The 21917-nt window shown below is 37.8% G+C and overlaps 2 protein-coding genes across 4 annotated transcripts in view; one reads left to right on the forward strand and one right to left on the reverse strand.

Moving 5' to 3' along the window:
* Positions 1-21917, reverse strand: part of LOC127534588 (acidic leucine-rich nuclear phosphoprotein 32 family member B-like) — a 91181-nt gene that overhangs the window by 4651 nt on the left and 64613 nt on the right. Inside the window, exon 1 of one of the 3 annotated variants that reach the window (XM_051950179.1) lies at positions 14282-14453. The exons of 1 other annotated variant lie outside the window; for it this stretch is intronic. The gene's annotated coding sequence lies outside the window, so the exon portion shown is untranslated. Of the gene's footprint in view, positions 1-12531; positions 12644-14281; positions 14454-21917 lie in introns of those variants that run through there. One more of the 3 variants, XM_051950180.1, reaches the window with a different exon arrangement.
* The window catches only part of dnmt3bb.1 (DNA (cytosine-5-)-methyltransferase 3 beta, duplicate b.1), a 141139-nt gene that overhangs the window by 2133 nt on the left and 117089 nt on the right, over positions 1-21917 (forward strand). The window contains exon 2 of the mRNA XM_051950175.1: positions 12570-12678. Within this exon, the coding sequence (XP_051806135.1) occupies positions 12570-12678 (109 nt within the window). The remainder of the gene's footprint in view (positions 1-12569; positions 12679-21917) is intronic.

The following is a 21917-nucleotide window of genomic DNA, read 5'->3' on the forward strand; positions in this document are numbered from 1 at the left end:
CTTGGTGGAGTGCTGCTCTGTGAGTGCTTTTCTTGTTATGTTGTGTCAGGTGCTGAACAACAAAATGTGAATTTAAAACATAGTTTCTGCATTTATCGTTCAATTATTCATCAGCAATATAATGAAAATGAGAGGAAATGTGAATATTTTGGTGTGCGCCCCTAAATTTTCTGCTTGCGCTCCTAAAATTTGAGCCACTGTGCTCCTAGGGAAAAAAGTTAGTGTGGAACCCTGGTTTATGGTATTTTGGACAATTATTGTCTGTTTTTGGACAATTTCTGACATTTTCTCTATAACTTTGGAGACGTTCTTGGTCGTTTTGCATCATTTTTAGTTATATTGGACAATTTCTGAGTCGTTTTGGATGAAGTTTGAGTAAGTCTCAAAGGGCATTTTGGACAATTGTTGAGTCTTTATGAACAATTTCTGATATGTTTTGGATGATTTCTGACAGGTTTTGTATCGTTTTGGACAGATTTTTGAGTCATCTTGGACCATTTTTGATCATTTTGGTAAAATAAGGAGTGATTTGGGGAAGATTTTTGTCAAGTCATCAAAGGTTGGATGCATTTTGGATAAATTTAAGGTATTGAGACAATTTTTGGTCATTTTGGTTTTGAGCAACGCTGAATAGGTTTATGGCATTTTAGACAGTTTTTCTGACAATTCATGACTTGTTTTTATAACTTTGGACACATTTTTGGTCATTTTGGACCATTTTTAGTCGTTTTGGACAAGTCTTTGATCATTTTGGTTGAGTTTTGCGTGATACTGAAAAGGTTTAAGGTATTTCGGATTATTATTGTTCTACTTATTGGATTATTTCTTGAAAAATACAAATTAGCATCAAGTATTGCAAGGAAAGCGTCTAACGCTCCTGACAAAAGGGTTGAATGAAGACAGATTACTGTTTAAAAAAGAAAAACGTTGAGCGTCGACAGCGTTTGTGTAATTACTCTCGCTGCCACTAGGGGGAGACAGAAGCTCCACTTCGCAGGTTTAAATAGTTCAAATAAAACTCGTTTTAACACATCGTCATGTTAATTAAACTCCTGTATTTTATATTCCGATCCATCCGCTTTCCTCTGTTGACGGCTGCAAATGAAACGTCTTATTTGTTGTAATTGTTGCCTTGAGGTTCAGCGAGGTTCAGAAAACAGAGAATCAGTGAAATGTGTTCGCCCAGAGGCTGTAATGAACCGTAATCCCTTCCTGTCGACAGCCTGATGTGGAGCGTGGATCAGTGTTTGCTGCCAGGTTTAAACCGGATCACTCATAATTCACAGCGTGTTCCTCTAATTAGCCGCTTGGCAGAGTCTCATCTGAAGACTAGATGTTTGTTTAGATCAGCTGAAACCATCTGAACTCTGGATTACCTGAACGGCGTGGCAGAACGCCGAGCGCTGCAGGTTTTCACTTCTTAAAAGTGTTCATAATTTACTGTTTAGTGGTTGGTAAATGTTAGCTTAGAGGGCTTTAGAGGGCCAGAACTCTGCGCTTTAAAAGCTGATATCTTTTAAAGAACACATCGTTTGTCAAGGTTTTTTCAGAAAACAGAACCAAATCTAAGTTTATTATCATGATATTTCCTCAGAATCACCAAATCAAAGAGCTAAAACTAAAACTGTGACACTGAGTCATTGAAACAATCATTGGTTCCCTGGATGTGTTCCTGTTTCTGATCAGAAAACTTTAAAAATGACTTTCTGTTGGTTGAAATCACTCAGAAATGGTCCAAAATTACTCACTGAACTAAACTAAAATGACAAAGTTGTGTCCTATATGAGTTTGAAAATTGCTGTACGTAGTCCAAAATCACATGAAAACTGTCCAAACTGAGTGAAGAAGTGACCAAAATACCTTCAACTTATTAAAATAGCCGCGGAAGCTTCCACAAAATGCTCAGAATTTATCTAAAATGTCTCAGAAATTAAAAAACTGACTCGAAATTTGGCCAAAATAACAAAAAACATTCAAAATACGTCCTGAATTTATTTTAAAAAATGCATCAAAATTACAAGAACGTGCAGACAATGGCTTTGAAGTGTCCTGTTGGTTCCCTGGATGTGGTTCTGTTTCTGATAATTCAAAAGAGAAATCTTTAAAATGCTCATTGTGGGTAAACGTTAAGGCTCCTATCAGCATGTTGGGAGCCGGTTGGTCAGTATGATGATCATTTATTTGATGAATCCGACATATTTTGGGAAAATAATGAATGATTTGTGGTAAATGTTTGTCTTGTCATGAAAGGTTGAATGCATTTGGAAAAATTGAAGATATTTTGGACAATTATTGGCTCACTTTGAACATATTTTTGTCATTATGTAAAAATTAGATCATTTGGGACACATTTTTGGTCATTTTGGTCGAGTTTTGAGTGATACTGATAAGGTTTAAGGCATCTTGGACAATTATTGGCTCATTTTGGACAAATGTTGGGTCATTTTGGTCGGATTTTGGGTAACGCTGAAAAGGTTTATGGTATTTTGGACAGTTATCGGATAATTTTGGACAGTTTCTGACATGTTTTGTATAATTTTGGACAGAATTTTTGGTCACTTTGGACCATTTTCAGTCATTTTGGACAAATTTTATGGGAAGTTTAAAGCATTTTGCACAGCTATTGGCTCATTTTGGACATTTTCTGAGGTGTTCTGTGTAGTTTTGGACTATTTTTAGTCATTTTGGACAGATATTTGGTTATTTTGAAGAGATTTTTGAGTTATGCTGAAAACATTTAAGGCATTTTGGACCATTATTGACTCATTTTGGACAGTTTCTGATGTGTTTTATGTAATTTCTGACAGAGTTTGTATAATTTTGGACATATTTTTGGTCATTATGGACAGATATTTGGTCATTTTTGCACACAGAAGATGCCAGGATTCACTCTGTGGTTAAAGTGTTTTCTAATATTTGTCATATTTAAAAATTTCATGGAATGAAACTGGATTGAGTAGATGTTTAAAATATGTTTGAACTACAGAAACACAGTTTGGTCTGAATTACAGATGCTGCTCTTTGGTTGATCCAGACTTATGCTTACATTTAAATCCTGAGCTAGCAGCGCAGCATCCGTTACCATGGAGATGCAGCAGGTCAGAACACCTCCACGACTCCTCGCTAACCCGTTAATCTCCCGTCTCGGTGCGACTCACAGCTGGGTAAGAACCTGCGGTTTACAGTTCAGTAATTCAGGCTGACAGCAGCGCCTGAATGCATCATCTACTGTATGAGCCTCCCCACAAAGCGCACAATGTGGAAAGTGTGGGGCCGATGGGAGCTGGAAGGGGCCATAAAGTGGATGACGGACGAGGAATGCGGCCCCCAGAGGGACCCTGAGGAGCCGCCGACCCCCTCCCTCAGCTCCAGCACACTCTCTGGGCAGCGAACAATCCCCTCTTGCAATGCGGTCGCTAATCTCCAGCCACCAGACACGACTTTGAAGTCCTCCGTCCCTGTTCCTGGGCCCCTCGCTCGGCCCTCCATCCTTCCTCTGCCGCTCTAATTCATGCTCACCTCCCTCTTTTCTCTGCCTTTCTGAAAGCTGGAGCTCCGTTCCGCAAAGACACAGTTAGGAACACGTGCACAGTGTCTGAGCTGAAAAAATGACTTCCTGCAGCAGTTTGCATCGAGCTTTTTGAGTTATGACATCTTTAAATGAAACTATTCAGCCAGAAAACTACACTGAGTTAGGACGGTTAGCTTTTCAAAATGACAAAACTTCTCCAAAATAACCCAAAAATAATTCAAAAGGACTCAAAACATGTCTGACATGACTGAAAAGTGACTGCGGTTACTGAAATTGTCCACAATTCCTCAAAAATAATCCAAATTGCTCAAAAATATTTCAGAATTACTCAAATATTGACCAAAATGACTCATAAGTACTGCAAAAATAATCCAAAATGACTCAAAAATAATCCAAAATTACTCAGAACTTCTCCAGAATGACTCAAAACTAATTAAAAATGACTGAAACATATCTGATACGACTCAGACATTACTACAGTTTCTTAAATTGTCCAAAATTATTCAAAAATTGGCTAAAATGACTAAAAAACCATCCAAAATGACTCATAACTTCTTCAAAATTACTCTAAAATAATTAAAAATGACTCAAAACATCTCTAATATGATTAAAAAGTGACTACAGTTACTTACATTGTCTGAAATTTCTCCAAAATGAAGCATAATGACCCAGAACATGTCTATTATAACTCGATCCTCGGTCACAAAATGGCAACAAAAATGACTGCAATTACTTAAATAATGTCCAATTACTCTAAAATGGACTAAAATTACTCTTAACTTCTCTAAAATTATTCAAAAATAAAGCATTATGACTCAGAACCATTTTTAAAGGATATTTGCTGTTTTAAAGAAAAACTGTAAATATTAAAGCTTGAAAATGTTTTATATTATTTTAAAAGTTTCCCAACAAGCAAAGTCCACAAAGAACACATACTTTTACATGTTTAGCATAAAAGTCTCTGTTTTTATGAATGTTCATTTGTTGTTTGAGAATGATTTATCACAGAATGAAACTATTTTACTGTGTTAAATCAGCCAAAAAAAGTATTTTATGGATATTCGCTGTTAAATTACGATAAGAAAAACAGCAAAACTGTAAATATTATCCACATCAAAAATCTGCTTTGTTTGTATACACCCCCTGTCAAAAGGTTTGAGACGGGTTCTAATTTATTTGAATGAGAAAGTGTCTCAAAACTTTTGACAGGGGGTGTAAATCCTCATTTGCTCTTTTACAGCGTCTGACCACAAAACTGCTCAGTTTTTACTCAAATTATTCAAATCAAGCCACCTAAAATAGAATTTTTTAAAGGGTATTTTCTATTATAAAGAAAAGCTGTGAATATTAATGGTTGAAAAATTCTTATTTTTTATCGGTTTTAGGCTGTTACTTTCAAAGTTTCCTGGTTTAGTGAATTTAAAAAAGCATACACAAAAAAACCCTAAAATTACAAGAAAAACTATTATTTTACACTTTATCCATAAAAAATAAGCCATAATAACCAGGCCAGAACAGTAAATAACGTCCACATCAAAGATCTCCATTTTTATGAATGGAAGCAGTTCTTTTATGATGATTAACCAGAACATTTTAAGTAAACCAGCTAAATTATTTGCATTTTGAACCTGGATACCAGCTGTGGAAAGCCCCTCCACCTTTACCTTCACCCGATCACTCTTTCAGTGTTTCTGTGCCTCGGTGGCAGATCGAGCCTTTGTTTCAGGGTGTTTTTTTCTCCAGAGGGGCTGAGTGATGAACTCCGTCACCTCTGCTCAGGGAGAGTCCCTCACATTAGCATGCATGCAGGCCGGAGGTGGTTGGTGTTCAGAGGCCACAAACCGCTGCACTCTCTGACTGTCTGCTGCCACAGAGACGTGTGAATCAGTGGAGCTGTGGTGACGTAAATCTGTTGGAACCGTCACAGCGTGGTTTGGCTGCTTCCTTCTGGGACAAAGGTGGCGTTTTCTTCCACCGACTCCATCTTAAACAGCTCATAATCTGCACATTTACGGGTCATAATTTAATTAGACTACAGTCACAAGCTTTAGGTTCCTGCTGCAGCTCTGAGATTAAAAAACAAAAAGAAAGCTGTTTTCTTCTGCAGGAAATTCTAGAACATTTTCCCCCTCAGCAGTAAAACAAAGTCCCTTCTCCAGAGCAGATACTAGAGCTGAATGATCCTCAGAAAACTAATTATACAGCAGTTACTTTGACAGATGTCACCATGAGTCACAATGTGTCACCAAGCCAGCATGCTACCTTAAATCTAGGAAATATGAGTTAACACTGCAACACTTCATTTATTTGACAAAATGGCACTAAAAGATCCAAAAATGTCACTAAAAGATGCAAAAATGACACTAAAAGATCCAAAAATGTCACTAAAAGATGCAAAAATTACACTAATAGATGAAAAAGTGATCCTCAACAGGAGCTGACCGAGTGATGAACGCTCGATCTGGACACTCAGATATTTTGTACACTTAGGGTGCTTTCACACCTATTAGTCCGTTAGAGTGGTTCGTTTGGACCCAAAAGTTGTTACAATGTTGCTAATTTCAACTGGTTCTGTTCGCATTCACACCAGTGTTTTCGCAGTTGAACCAACTACAATGAATGTTATATCTGCCCCCAGTCGTTTGGTGGCGCTGTTCACAAAATAAGGTGTTTTAGATGACGTAGGTGAACGCTGATTGGCGCAGCATGTGAAGAGGGAAAAATCCCGGAAGAAAACAACAGGCTGTGTTTATTCAATGGATCGAGGTTTATTCGTAAACAATGAACTATGCTCTCCTGTTCGTTCTTGTTGCCATATATTCGTATCATTGCTTTATGCAGCAAGCACAAATACTGCTGTTGTTCCAGCATGAAGCTCGCATTCGGTACGAGAACATTACACAGTCGTTTTTGGCTATGGAAGCTCCCGTAGACCAAAACGTCTGCTGCGCCATCAAGCCGGTCCGAATGGAGACAGGTTTGTGTTCTCACCAGGAGCGAACCGAATTGGAGTTCACATAGAAGCGGACCGAGACCACCTCTCGAAGGTGGTCTCGGTCCGGTTCTTTAGTCCGCACCAAAAACATCTGGTCTGCTTTCACACCAGACCAAACGAACCGTACTTGCTGGTGTTGCGGACTCCAGTCCGCTTTAAGTGGACCAAGAGGCGTATGTGTGAAAGCACCCTTACTTTTTTCTGCAGTTACTTACTGGTTTTTCAGCTGTTAGCTAACGCGAGGCTAGGTTACTGCTAACATAAACAGACAGGGAATAACTTAAGCTAGGTTAGCACAACTTTAGCAACGTAAATGAAAACACAACGAAGCAGCGTCTCTCGTCATGACACACGGCAAAAAGAGTTAAACTGAAACAGGAGACATGTTGAATCATTGTTAATTTCACAGTGTCGTTCTAAACCTACCTATCGGCTCAGCCCACTCCTGTAATGTAGCCTGGCTGTAGCTTACTGCTGGACGTTACTGAGGATTGAATGGAGTCAATGTTCCATGTACAGAGGGTCCTCGGTTTATGATGTTCTTGACTTATGGTGTTTCGTAGTTACGTCGGAACTGGTTACGTGGAACTAGTTAGACTAACACGTTGTCTCGTGGCGCTATAAAACAGCTTTGTTTCCATTCTCTGGTTGTAGTCCACCTTGGATTGTGCTGCATTCACAAAGATTTGCCCTTCATTGTGGCTCCCAAACACAAGTCAGACTCTTCCGATGCTTCGAAGAAACGGAAAGCCGTCTCCATGGAAGTGAACTTAGATCTAATAAAACGCTTGAAACAGGGCGAGACACCAACGGACATCAGTCAAGTTGTAAAAACAGGTCAACATATTGTAGCGACCCTCAGTAATGAATGAGTGAGACTTTATCTGGTTCTCTGGTGGTTTATTGAAGCTTCACACAGGATACTGTGGGCCGTAGCCAACGCCAAAAAAATGACAGAAAATGGTGGGAAAAGCTGCAGAAACCAGCAGTAAAACATTAGAAAATAGTGGGGAAACTGCAGAAAATGGCAGAAAAACAGTAGAAAACGGTGGGAAAACTGTAGATAATGGTGGGAAAATGACAGAAAACAGTGGAAAAAAATGACAAAAAAATGGTGGGAAAACAGTAGAAAGTGATGGGAAAACAGAAAAGCAGAAGACGATGTATAAACGCTAATGCTAGCTACATGATTGTGCGTAGAGAAGCTTCTAGTCACGCTAAAAACATCAATGCATGATATAAACATGTTTGAGGTGAACTGGGATGTCTGTAACACTTCCTGAACACGCAAACAGCGTCATGAACGAGCAAAAACAGAAACCTCCTGAACTTGCTCTGTGACAAATGAGTGAGACTGTATCTGGTTCTCTGCTGGTTTATGGAACCTTCACACAGGCTACTGTGGGCCGTAGCCAACGCCAGAATGACTAGAAAACCCCTATAACTTAGCTCCAGAATAACTAGACAAACCCCATAACTTAGCTCCAGAATAACTAGACAAACCCCATAACTTAGCTCCAGAATAACTAGAAAACCCCTATAACTTATCTCCAGAATAACTAGACAAACCCCATAACTTAGCTCCAGAATAACTAGAAAACCCCTATAACTTATCTCCAGAATAACTAGACAAACCCATAACTTAGCTCCAGAATTAGCCGCCGTTCCCAGCTCTCTCTACTGCTGACTCTCAGCCAATCAGAGGTGAGCTACCTAAACATGACACGTTCACTGACATTAGGTAAATGTGAAACTGAACAATAAACACTGAAAACTCAACATCAATATTCTGTTATCTTCTTGTAAAATGATTCATACATGCATGAAAGTCGGTATTTTCCGAAGAACTGATCGATATCTTAATGCACGTAACGGCTTTGGTAATTTTTTTGCATAAATTCCAACTTATGGCAAAATTTGCCTGACATCACACCAGGAACGGAGCTCTGACATAAGTCCAGGATTTCCTGTATTGGACAAACGTTACAAGAACATCATTCTGCGTGACTTTGACGCTTAACAGCATTTACTGTTGTATGAGAAATTAAGAATATATCGGCGTATTATCGGCTAAACTCCAGCAACTAATGGTTTTTTTAAAAGGCTTTTAATCAGTCAATTTAATTACTGGCCCATAAATCAGTCAGGCCCTAACCTTCAACAAAGAGTTGTGGTTTGGATTTAGTGGTTTTGGTTCCTCCAAGGCTCCAGACGATCAATAAATGTCAACGTCAGTAAGTAAAGGAAGCAGGTTTATGTGTCCTCAGGATGCACCTGGAGCTTCATTCATTGGCTTCTTTTGTCTGAAAGCATGTCGGTGCACAAACCTCCCAATGTTCTGAACGTATGCGTGCATTTCCTCCATTCTGACCTCCGTCTGCTCGTTCACGAAGACATTTCAAAAGAAAAAACACATCAGAAAGCAAACATTTAACACCAAACAGAACCGACACGAGCTCCACTTCACCTCCACATCTAAAGTTTGGTTTAATTTATTGTGTACAGGTTGAATTAAACCTTCAGAGATGGTGCCAGCGCTGTCATTATGTCTCGGATAAATTTATCTAGTCTGGCAACAACCGTTCTGGCAGGAAACCAGGAGTCGAGCCTCCTAGCGATGGAAGTCTGTGGATTTGGAAAGCAGAACATCGTCAGGTCGTGTTCAGCTTTAGCTAATCGTTTTTATCTGAGATGATGTTCTCAGTCGCCTTGATTTGAGAAAAACAACAAATTCTGTAGTGAGAATTTCAGAAATGTCTCCTGGAACACAATGGAAATGACATGAAGCATAAAAACAGAATGAATTACTGTGGTTATATATTTTACAAAAATTAAAAATCCTGAAATGTGCAACATCTTGCCGTGTGTCCAAAGGTTTTACCTGCACTGGGGGTAAAAAATAATATTTTTCTACTGCGTTTTTCATTAGTTTCCATAGAGATAGTAGCCTTTGTGTGAACACTGCCTGCAGTTCAGCCGAAAAGTTCCTCAATTTTTGTCCAGTGGTTGTTGGTAGCAGATGAGTCATTCTTGGCTTCGCGATTGCATGAAAGAGTGCAGATTTTTTTTTTTTTTTTACAGAATGTGTTTCACCAAATGGTTTATTTTTCACATTTTTTTTAAAAGTAATTTTAATTTCTGTTTTTATTTATTTTCCAAGTAAAGCTAAGTCAGACACGATTTGTTCTGTTGATAGTTTACCTAAATCATCAAATTGTTGCTAGATTTTATTCAAAATCACGACACACCTAAGGAGGGTTAGCTTTTCAAAATGATAAAACTTCTCCAAAATTACTAAAAAATTTAGCAAAATGACTACAAAATGATTCAGAATGACTCAAAACATGTCTGCTGTACCTCAAAAAGTGACAAAACTTACTTAAATTGTCCAAAATTGCTCAAAAATAATTCAAAATAATTCAAAAAATGTCTGATATTATTTAAAAGTGACTACAGTTACTTAAACTGCCTAAAATGACTCAAAAACAAGCCAGAATTACTCATAACATCTCCAGATTTTTCAAAAATAATCTAAAATTGCTTACAAATAATCCAACATTACTCAAAAATAATTCAAAATAATTCAAAACATGTCTGATATGATTTAAAAGTGACTACAGTTACTTAAATTGTCTAAAATGACTCAAAAATCATCCAAAATCATTCATAATTTCTAAAATTATTCAAAATAATACAAAATTACTCTTAGCTTCTCTAGAATTGCTCAAAAATAATCCAAAAACGACTATAAAATAATCCAAATGTATTTAAAAATGATGTAATATTGCTCAGAAATAATCCAGAATTACTGAAAATAATCCAAAATTACTCACAACTTCCAAACTTGCTCAAGAATATTTCAAAATTACTAAAAAATAATCCAAACTTACTGAAAAATAATCCAAAATTACCCAGAACTTCTCCAGAATGACTCAAAAATAATTATAAAAAATGTAAAAGTCTGTATTTTTCTAAATGTTTTATTCATCATGAATCTACAGTTTGTTCTGTATTTAGATCAGCTATAAATATGTTTTTTTAAATGTATATTTGCTGTTATTTGGAAAAAAAACTGCTTTGAGAATTTTATCAACTATTTAAAATGTTCCCTGTTGTGACTGAATCGCTGCTGTCACACTTCTTCTGTCTGTTTTATTTTCCTAGTACTTATCGGTGGGTTATTATGGGATTTGTGTCTCCAGGCAGATTAATGAAAACTGAAAGTCGGCCGGCTGAGATCTGATCTGAGCTTTACTCTGTACGGGCTTGTTGACCTGTCGCCAGGTTGAAACATATACCTGAACACACACGCTGAAACACACACTCACGCAGTAAAACAAACATTCATGTGCACCGGCATGGCGGCTCAGAAGAACGCTCGGTCACACAGTGCACATGTGATGCGTGTACAAACACATTCGGCGGTGTTCCTCGCTGTGTATCTGTTTACCTGCGGTTTGTACGGGCATGTCGGACCCGCTCTTCCCCTCCGAGTTAGAACCTCTCTCTGTTCCCCGCTGATTCTATCTTTCCTTTTCCATGCAGCGCTCACAAAGAGGCATTTCTGCTATCACAAAGAGACATCTGTAACATCTGTAACCCCCTGAACCCCGAGCAGTTTCACATTTTTCTTCACTGTGGGGCTCGTTTTCACTGCAGTATAAAGTTCTGCACCTCCATGGAAGCAGAGCAACCAGAAAGGAATGTGTTCTGTGCAAAATGACACAGTTAGAATGATACTAAGAGACACTAAAAGAAAAATTACAATAAAAGATGCAAAATTATATCTAAAAAATGCCAAAAAAAGAGGCAAAAATGACCCCAGATGATGCAAAAATGTCATTAAAAAAATGCAAAAATGACATTGAAGATGCAAAGATGACAGTAAGACATGCAAAAATGAACCCTAAAGATGCAAAAAAAAAAGCTAGAAGACACAAAATAACACTAAAAGTTAAAAAAAATCCCTAAAAATGCCAAAAATTATGCTACTAAGTCACAAAATGACACTAAAAGATGCAATAATTAGCCCAAATGATGCTAAAACTATAATAAAATACGCAAAACAACACTTAGACAAAAATTACACTGAAGAAAGCAAAAATGCCACTAAAAAATGCAATAATGACCTCAAGAGATGGTAAAATTATACTTAAAATACAAAAAAATCCCTCAAAAATGACTGTAAACATTGCTAAAATTACACTAAAAGATGCAAAAAAGATGCAAAAATGAACCCTAAAGATGCAAAAAAGAAATTAGAAGACACAAAATAACACTAAAAGTTCCAAAAAATACCTACAAATGCAAAAAATGATGCTACAAGTCACAAAATAACACTAAAAGATGCAAAAATGTCACCAAAAGATGTAGAAATAAGCCTAAAAGGTGCAAAAATCACACCAAACATGCAAAAATGACACTAAAAGATGCAAAAATGACTTTAAGAGATGGAAAAAATATGCTTAAAAATGCAAAAAATCACCCAAAAATACGCAAAAATGACTGTAAGTGATGCTGACATTACAATAAAAAATGCAAAAAATAAACCCTAAAGATGCAAAAATTATGCTAAGACACAAAACGACACTGAAAGATGCAAAAATGACCCTTAATAAAGGAAAAATTAGGCCAAAAGATGCAAAAAACTATGCTAAAAGACACAAAATGATGCTAAAATTATGCTAAAAGACACTAAAATGACACTGAAAGATGCTAAAGTTATGCTAAAAGACGCAAAAATGACACCTAAATCACACAAAGATTGCTTTTTCTGGTTGATAAATGGGCTAATTTTGTAACCCTCCTCTTCCTCTTTGGATCTCCTCAGTGAGGTGTTGGCTCCAGAGGGTTAATAAAGTTTTGCTTTTGCTTTTGAAACCTTCCTTTTCTGTCTGGTTTGGATCTCCTCCCCCACATGACATTTGTTTGTGTTTGAAAGTCAGCTAGAAGACGTGTAACTTTCATCTGGAGGTACAAAAGTTTAAAGGTGACGAGAGCTTACTTTGTGAAGTCGTGCTGACGCTGTGTTTGTGTGTGCAGGTTTGAAAAGGAGTCGGGACAACCACTGGACCAGTCGAGCGCCACAGCGATGCCTTCCAACAAATACTCTGCTGCTATCATGGAGGAGAGCAACAACATGGCCGCCACAGTGAGTCACACAAACAGACACGCAAACACGACGCGGCGTTCAGAGGCCGAACGGCTGAGAGAAACCACAGCGAGCTCATTAAGGCCGTCCCCGGGCCAGCTGTGCTTTAAAAGGCCGAGTGTGTCGATGCCAGAGCAGCAGCGCCGGCACGTTACACCAGGCTAATTGAGAATGCATGTTGGCTGAAGCGCCACACAACACGCCGACAGCTGCGTCCACAGCGGGCGGAAACAAGCGATGCAGGCTGGATGGAAGGATGGAGGCGGTGAGGAAAGGATGGAGGAGCTAAAAGAGAGGAGCAGGATTCACTGTGGAGATGAGCTGAGCAGCATACTGAGGGTTTATATGGAAAGGGATTGCACAAGCGACACTAAAAGACGCAAAAAGTCACTAAAAGATATAAAAGCGACACTAAGAGATGCAAAAATGACACGAAAAACGACAAAGACGACACTAAAAGACGCAAAAAGTCACTAAAAGATATAAAAACGACACTAAGAGATGTAAAAAGTCACTAAAGATGCGAAAATGACACTAAAAACGACAAAGACGACACGAAAAGATGCAGAAATGACACTGAAAGATCCAAAATAACTTTAAAAGATCAAAAACGACACTAAAAGATGCACAAACGACACAAAAAATGCAAAACTGACACCAAAAGATCCAAAAATGACACTAAAAGATGCACTAAGAAATGCACAAACTGCACTAAAAGATGTAAAAATGACACTAAAAGCAGCAAAAATAACACTAAATGTTGCGCAAATGGCACTAAGAGATGCAAAAGTGACTCTACAAGATGCAAAAGTGACACTAAAAGATGTAAAAATCACAGTAAGAGTTGCAAAAAGTCACTAAAGATGCGAAAATGACACTAAAATCTGCAAAATGACACTAAAAATGACAAGTATGACAATAAAAGATGCAGAAATGACACCAAAAGATCCAAAAATGACTCTAAAAGATGCACTAAAAAATGCACAAACTGCACTAAAAGATGTAGAAATGACACTAAAAGCAGCAAAAATAAAACTAAATGTTGTGCAAATGGCACTACAAGATGCAAACGTGACTCTAAAGATGCAAAAGTGACACTAAAAGACAAAAAATTACCCCAGAAGATCCAAAAGTGACACTGAAAGATGCAAAAATGACAATAAAAGATGCAAAATTGACACTGGAAGACAAAAAATTACCCTAAAAGATCCAAAAATGGCACTGAGATTCAAAGATGACACTAAAAGATGCACTAAAAAATGCACAAACTGCACTAAAAGATGTAAAGATTACACTAAAAGCAGCAAAAATAACACTAAATGTTGCGCAAATGACTCTAAAAGATGCAAAAGTGACACTTAAAGACAAAAATTACACTGAAAGATGCACAAATTGCTCCAAAAGATCCAAAAATTACACTAAAAGATGCAAAAATGACCCAAAACAAGCGACACAGGCGGGATAGAAGACGGGGCGGTGAGGAAAGGATGGAGGATGTGGAGGAAGCAGGATTCATTGTGCAGATTAGCTGAGCAGCACACTGGCGTCTTTATACAGCCAGAAAATGGATTCACTTCAAGTATTTAGAGGAGAAAGGACTCACATTTTCCAATTCTCGCACACACACACATGCACCCGTTGACACTTAAAGGGGCTCCTGTCGTCCGTTAGTCCTTCTTCCTCTTTTTCACTCTCGTATATCACTCCGTCTGAAAGCCTCGCTGGCTTCTCCCCTCTTTTCTCTTTAGCTTTCCTTCTTTTTAATTGCTCTTCTCCTGTTTGTTGTTTGCCCGTCTCCATGTGAACCCGAGTAGCTGCCACCTTGTTGTTTGTGCTGCTAGGACAGTACAAAATTCTGTTTGAGATACACTAACAGATGCAAGAATGAGCCCACAAGATGCAAACTGACACTAAAAGATGCAAAAATGAGCCCATAAAATATATAAAAACGACACTAAGAGATGCAAAAAGTCACTAAAGATGTGAAAATGACACTAAAAACGACAAAGACGACACTAAAAGATGCAAAACTGACACTGAAAGATGCAAAAATGACACTGAAACGTAAAAATGACCCTGAAAAATGCCAAAATTACACAAACGAATGCAAAAATGATCCCCAGAGTTCAAAAAATGATGCTAGAAGAAGCAAAAATGACACTAGAAAATCAGCAGATGACCCCAAAAGATAAAAAAGACACTAAAAGATGCAGAAACAACAATAAAATGTACAAAGAGTACTCTGAAAGATCCAAAATAACTCTTAAAGATGCAAAAATGACACTAAAAGATGTTAACAAGGTACTAAAAGGTGCAAAAATTACACTGAAATATTCAAAAAAATGACCCCGAAAGATCCACAAATGACACCCAAATGTAAAAATGACACCGAAAGATGCAAAAATTACACAAACAGATGCAAAAATGACCCCGAAAGATCAAAAAATTATACTAAAAGAAGCAAAAAATGACATTAAAAGACCAAGAAATGACACAAAAAGATGCAAAATTACTCTAAAAGATAAAAAAATGACAAAAGAAGCACAAAGACAAAGAATACAAAGGCGACACTGAAAGATCCAAAATAACTCTAAAACACACAAAAATTACACTAAAAGATGTTAACAGGACACTAAAACGTACAAAAATTACACAAAAAGATGCAAAATTACCCCAAAAGATCAAAAAAAGGCACTAAAAACTGCAACGATGACACTGAAAGATGCAAAAATGACACTGAAAGATGCAAAATAACTGTAAAAGATGCAAAATTACACTAAAAGATGTTAACAGGACACTAAAACGTACAAAAATTACACAAAAAGATGCAAAATTACCCCAAAAGATCAAAAAAAGGCACTAAAAACTGCAACGATGACACTGAAAGATGCAAAAATGACACTGAAAGATGCAAAATAACTGTAAAAGATGCAAAATGACACTAAAAGATGCAAAACTGAAAGAAAAAGATTTAAAAATGACACTAAAAGATGTTAACAGGACACTAAAACGTACAAAAATTACACAAAAAGATGCAAAATTACCCCAAAAGATCAAAAAAAGGCACTAAAAACTGCAACGATGACACTGAAAGATGCAAAATAACTGTAAAAGATGCAAAAAAAAGTCACTAAAAACGTAAAAATGAGACTAGAAGATCAAAAAATTCATCTCCTCTTCTTCTCATCTCGTATAATCCCTCGTCTCTGTTTGTTTGTTCGTCTCCAGCTAGCTGCCTCCTCGTCCCGTCAGTCTGCAGGTTTAGGTTCAGGTTAGAACAGCTCTGACACCATCATTAAGTCTGCTTTCATACACAAGTATTGAATGTCACTGACTATTCCTCAGGTTTCATCCTGCAGTCTGCTGGCATGATTTTTGGCGTCACTCATCCTGTGGCTGTGAGAAAAAACATAAAAATTATATGTCTAAATAATAATAACAATGAATTGTGCATAATCTTAAAGTTGAGGGTAGTATAGTGTCCCCATAAAGTTCCTATAAGTGTTTATATATGGATGGATCCATATTTCTACTAAAATCCAGTCTTTGGTCCACGTTTCTCCAGCTTTTGAGGCTCTAACATCAGTAGAATCTGATGTGTTAAGGTTTGACCAGACAAGGTTCCACATTCTCGATGTTTGATGTGAAATTTGCCACAAAGTAGGAAAAAATGCTGCAAAATGACTCAAAAACGACTTGGGGAAAAAATGTGAATGATTATTTGCAAATGGGGAAAAAAAATCCAAAGCTTGTCCAGAATGACTCGTACATGTTCTAAAATTAGTAAAAACCTTTCAAAATCATCTAAAAAATGTAAACAAAATGACTTGAATAAATATCTTAGTATCAAAACTATCCAAGACGACTGAAAATGTGTCAAAATGACTCAGAAAGTGTCCACAGTTATTTGAAACCTGTCTGAAAACCATCCAAAGTTACTGAAACAAATGTCCAAGCAAGACAAAACTTTGTCCAAAATGACCTGAAATCTGTTCAAAATGACTCAAAGGTTTCAACAAATGACAACAAAGGTCCTTATTGGGTCTGGAAAACTGGAGGGAAAAACTTGCAAAACTTTTGAGGCTCAAACATCAGTAGAATCTGACAAGACAAGCTCCCAGTGTTTTGACATTTTGGAATCAAACCTGTCCAAGATGACTGGAAATAGTTTAGAATGACTGCAGATGTGTCCAAAATGACTAGAAACCTGTCTAAATTAGGATTCTTACTGTTTTTACAGCGTTTGACTACGATAAATGAAGACAGTGTAAGTGTCGGAGCAGTCAGCAGGTTTTGGGGCTCAGAGGGTTAAAAGACTCGGCAATATGAATATGAAACGTGTGAATGAGCCTGTGCAGCTCGTGCACGGTGGATTTGTATGAGTGTGTGAGCTGCAGCAGTGAATCAACGTACGTCACACACATTCCTCTGGGAGCTCCAGCCCTGCCCCAGGCCAACGACCTCGCTGTCTAAACGCCTCTGATGAGCAGAAACACAGGCTGACGGCTAACCTTCGGCCTGGACGGCGGAGATAAAAGCGGCGACAGTGTTTCCTCTGCTGGTGAAGAAGTGTTACAAAGCTGCAAGTCTGGACAAAAATGAGAGTTCACATATCTGGACGTATTTTCCTCAGCTGCTGTCCCCGTTCTGTGGAGTTAAGTAACATCAACTGATCCTCCGGTTTATCAGCAGTGAAATTCCCCCACTGGCTGCGTTCTTTCTTTTTTTGGATGCACGTGAACACACATCCCAAGACCAGGAAGACCGCTAGGCTAATTCTAGCTAATGTTCTTCCCTGATGATTATGAGGCAACACTGAATTAATTGTGACGTTGTTCCACCTGGTGATGGAGCTTTTTTCAGTTATGGACACAGAAACATTTGCCTAGCGTAGCAGCATTAGCATTGTAGAAATAGTGTCCTAGCAGCTCTTGTCCAATGCCATTAATAATCACAGAAGTCTGTCATGGTGCCCATTGTCCCAAAGAAATAGCACAGTTTGCCTCAGTATGCTAAGGATGCTAATTCTGTGGTTTTCTACATCTGAAATACTGCAGTGGCATAAGAATTTATTCCTCTTTGCTTCCTGTTTTTGTTAGCACATGAGCTCTGATTGGAGGTCATGAATCATCACAGAAGTCTCTGTCATGGTGCCCATTGATAGCCAAATCACTGCTACTTCCTCTCTCCCCTTCATTGTTGTTCTGTTTCCAACGTTCTAGCTCATTTTTGCATCTTTTTGTGTCATTTTTGCACTTTTCAGTGATATGTGTGCAACTTTTTGAGTCATTTTTACATCTTTTAGTGGCATTTTGCATCTTTTTGTTGCATTTTTTTCCAATATTTTGGGTCACTTTTGCATCTTTTTGTGTCATTTTTGCATGTTTCAGTGATATTTGTGCAACTTTTTGAGTCACTTTTACATCTTTTAGTGGACTTTTGCATCTTTTTGTGGAGTTTTTGCACCTTTTAGTGACATTTTTGCATCTTTTTGTGGCATTTTTTGCAACTTCTAGTGACATGTTTGAATCTTTTTGTGTCAGTTTTGAAGTTTTTTGTGCTATTTTGGCAAGTTTTTGGGTAGTTTCTGGAACTTTTTGTGGCATTCTTGCAACTTTTCTGGTCGTTTCTGCATCTTTTTGTGGCATTTTTAAAAACTTTTTAGGTCATTTTTGCATCTATTTGTGGCATTCTTAAACGTTTTGGTGACATTTGTGAAACTTTTTGAGTCATTTTGCATCTTTTGTGTCGGTTTTGCAACTTTTTGTGCTATTTTGGCAAGTTTTTGGGTAGTTTCTGCAACTTTTTGTGGCATTCATGCAACTTCTTTGGTCGTTTTTGCATCTTTTTGTGGCTTTTTAAAACCTTTTTGGGTCATTTTTGCATCTGTTACTGATATTTTTGCATGTATTTGTGGCACTTTGGCAGCTCTTTGTGGCTTTTTGCAACTTTTTGGATCATCTTTGTATCTTTCAGTCACATTTTCAAATCTTTTTTCGTGTATATCTGGGAATGTTTCTTTGTACGGTGTCCTTGAGTGTCAGCAAAGACACCTTCAAATAAAGTTTACTGTTGTCATTATAATGTATTTGTGGCATTTGTGCAACTTTGGGGATATTTTTGCATCTTTTTTGTCATTTTTGCATCTTTTTGCTAAATTTTGTCTCTGTGTAATTTTGTCTGTGTCGTACTGACAAAAGACATTTCTGAGTCCTCTCTCCTCCTTCATAGTTGTTCTGTTTTGGGCCGCTGTTGCATCTTTCAGTGACATTTTTGCATCCATTAGTGACATTTTTGCATTTTTTTTGTGTCATTTTTGCAACTTTTTGGGTCGTTTTTGTATCTTCTTGTGTCATTTTTGCAACTTTTTGTGTCATTTTTGTATATTTTTCTGTCATTTCTGCATCTTTTAGTGACATTTTTGCATCTTTTTGTGTCATTTTTGCATGCTTTTAGGTAATTTTCGCAACTTTTTGGGTCAATTTTACAGTTTCAGTGACATTTTTTCCAACTTTATGGGTTATTTTTGTATCATTTAATGACATTTTTGAATCTTTTACTGTCATTTTTGGGTCTTTTACTGTCATTGATGCATCTTTTTCTTGGCATTTTGCATGTTTTAGCATCATTTTTGCAACTATTGGAGTGATTTTTGCATCTTTCAGTGATATTTTTGCAACTTCTTGTGCACTTTTGCATCTTTTAGAGACATTTTTGCATGTTTTTGTGACGTTTTTGTATCTTTTCATGCTATTTGTTTGGTGTCTTTGCGTCATTCTGACTGTCTCCTACTGACAGAAGACATTTCTTCATTCTCTCTCCTTCATGGTTGATCTGTCTCCACAGAGCTGCAGGACTTTAGATTGCAGTGAAAAATGAACCACAGTGTTCAGAAGTTTAACTAGGTCTGCATTTTTTATTAACAATAGTCGTCTTAGCGACACAGCCAGCAGAACCTGTAGTGATAAAAACAGCGTTAGCGGGAGCAGTCGTAGTATTTCTGCTCTAAAACAGAGGAGGCAGCGGGAGAAAAGGATCATTTGTGCTGCTTTAATGCTTCAGTGGGTTTGTTCATGTCTGCCAGCAGCCAGGAGCAGAAGGAGGAAGATGATGGATATCCAGGAAGGCAGGTTAATGGAGGATAATGATGATGACAGTGTAGCAGCTACCTGGCCCATTACTTTCCTTTCCCGTCTGAAATGAAACACTTTGTTGAAGTGACGCTCCCATCCAGAGAGGAGTGTTACTTGTTAAGGGAGTTTGTGGCAAAAAAAAATCCTGAAAGTAACATTATAATCAGGAGGTTTTTGTGTTTTTTCTGCTTCTTCTCAATGCAAAAGCTTCTTGGATTTATGTGCCGCTCTGCGTTTACTCCTCGAGTATTTGCAGCCTTTCTTTCTTTTTCTTTCTTCCTTTTACTTCCAAGAGTTTTTTTCTTTCCTTCCCTGCATCTTTTACCAAAGTGGTTGGATTTTGTGTGAACAGAAGCAGAGAGGGGAGCTGGAGAGGAGAAAAGATTTAAATAAAACGAGCTGAAAGGAGAAAACAGAGGAGGAGGAGACTACAAGAAAGTCGCTCTGAGGTGGACGGAGGGTTTTGTGTCTGTGCAACAGTTCAAAATGAATTCTGAGTGATTTGTTTTGTTGATGCCAACAATATCATTCAGTGTGGTTCCTTCAGTTAGGCTGCAGTAGTCTTTGCTCATCGCTTAATGATGGCGTTTGTGTTCCTTCCACATGAACTCAGGGCTTCAGGGAAAAGTTTTACACTTTTTGGGGATATTTCTTGTAGTCTGCAAGTTAAATATGAAGTTCCAGGCAGCAGCTGGTTAGCATAGCTTAGCATAAAGATGGCAATCTGTGAAATTAAAAAGCTGCTAAATTAACTTGCTATATCTTCTGCATTTAATTTTTTCAGTAGCTGGTGAAAATTAAGTTTTGTTTCTGGGTAACAGGTCCATTTAATGTGTTTTTAGTTTGGTGAAGACATATTAGCAACACGCCCTGTGACAGACTGGTGACCTGTCCAGGGTGTCCCCTGCCTTCACCCGAGTCAGCTGGGATAGGCTCCAGCACCCCCCATGACCCTAGTGAGGATAAAGCGGTGTATAGAGAATGGATGGATATTAGCAACACAAATAGTCAACTCTACTATTTGAGATATTCATGCAGAAATACTGTCCTAGCAGCTCTTATCTGAAGCCATTCATCATCACAGAAGTCTTTTTCTAATCCTAAACCTCAGCTTACGTCAGGGTTTCGTTACTACAGATCGACTTTAGTCGACTTTCGCCACAAGTCGGAACTCCAATGAAAATGTAAACAATGCTGTTGGGTGCAATATGATCAGTTCTTTGGAAAAGTCATGATCCCAGTGTTTGATTAGATCACTTCCATGAAGACGGCTTTCCTAAGAAATTGTTTGTTTTTTTTACAAAATTCCAACTGCGAGACACAAAATGGCAGAGACAAAATGATTTTTAAAAAGTGGCGCAAAATGACAAAGACAAGACAAAATGTCAAAAAACATGGCACAAAGTGTCAAAAATTAGACATACAATGGCAAACATTAGACAAAGTGATTTTAAAGAGTGACACAAAAAGACAAGAACAAGACACAAAAGGTCGCAAATGAGGCGTGACATGTCAAAAATGAGGCAGAAAATTACAAAAACGAGGCACAATAGGTCAGACATAGGACACAAAATGACAAAACTTAGACAAAGTGATTTAAAGGAGTGACACAAAAAGACAAAAACAAGACAAAATGTCAAAAAAGCGGCACAAATTGTCATAGCTGAGACATAGAAAGACAAAAACAAGACGCAAAGTGTCACAAATGAGGCTTGACATGTCAAAAATGAGGCAGAAAATTACAAAAACGAGGCACAAAAGGTCAAACATAAGACACAAAATGACAAAAGTGAGACGCACAAGAAAGTAAACAGCGAAAGAGATTTGAGACTTATCTGTTCGGTCCTTTGGCTTCTGCAGGTTTTGTAGCTCTTTAAAACATTTTCTAAAACATGATTGAGAATGCAGTTTGTCTTTGCACGTATGTGATTGTGAGACTCCTATCAGACTGCACGTGAAGTTTAGCTTCGCTGGCTGGCAGAGACCACAGGGCGATAAATCTAGTTTCCATGTGATAGTTTGTAGCTTTGGTAAAATCAGAGGCAGGAATTTGTAGCGTGTCAAACGGAGGAGGACAACACGAGCGTTTGGGAGGTGAATGGAAAT

This window comes from Acanthochromis polyacanthus, chromosome 6, assembly GCF_021347895.1.
Source record: "Acanthochromis polyacanthus isolate Apoly-LR-REF ecotype Palm Island chromosome 6, KAUST_Apoly_ChrSc, whole genome shotgun sequence".
NCBI lineage: Eukaryota > Metazoa > Chordata > Actinopteri > Pomacentridae > Acanthochromis > Acanthochromis polyacanthus.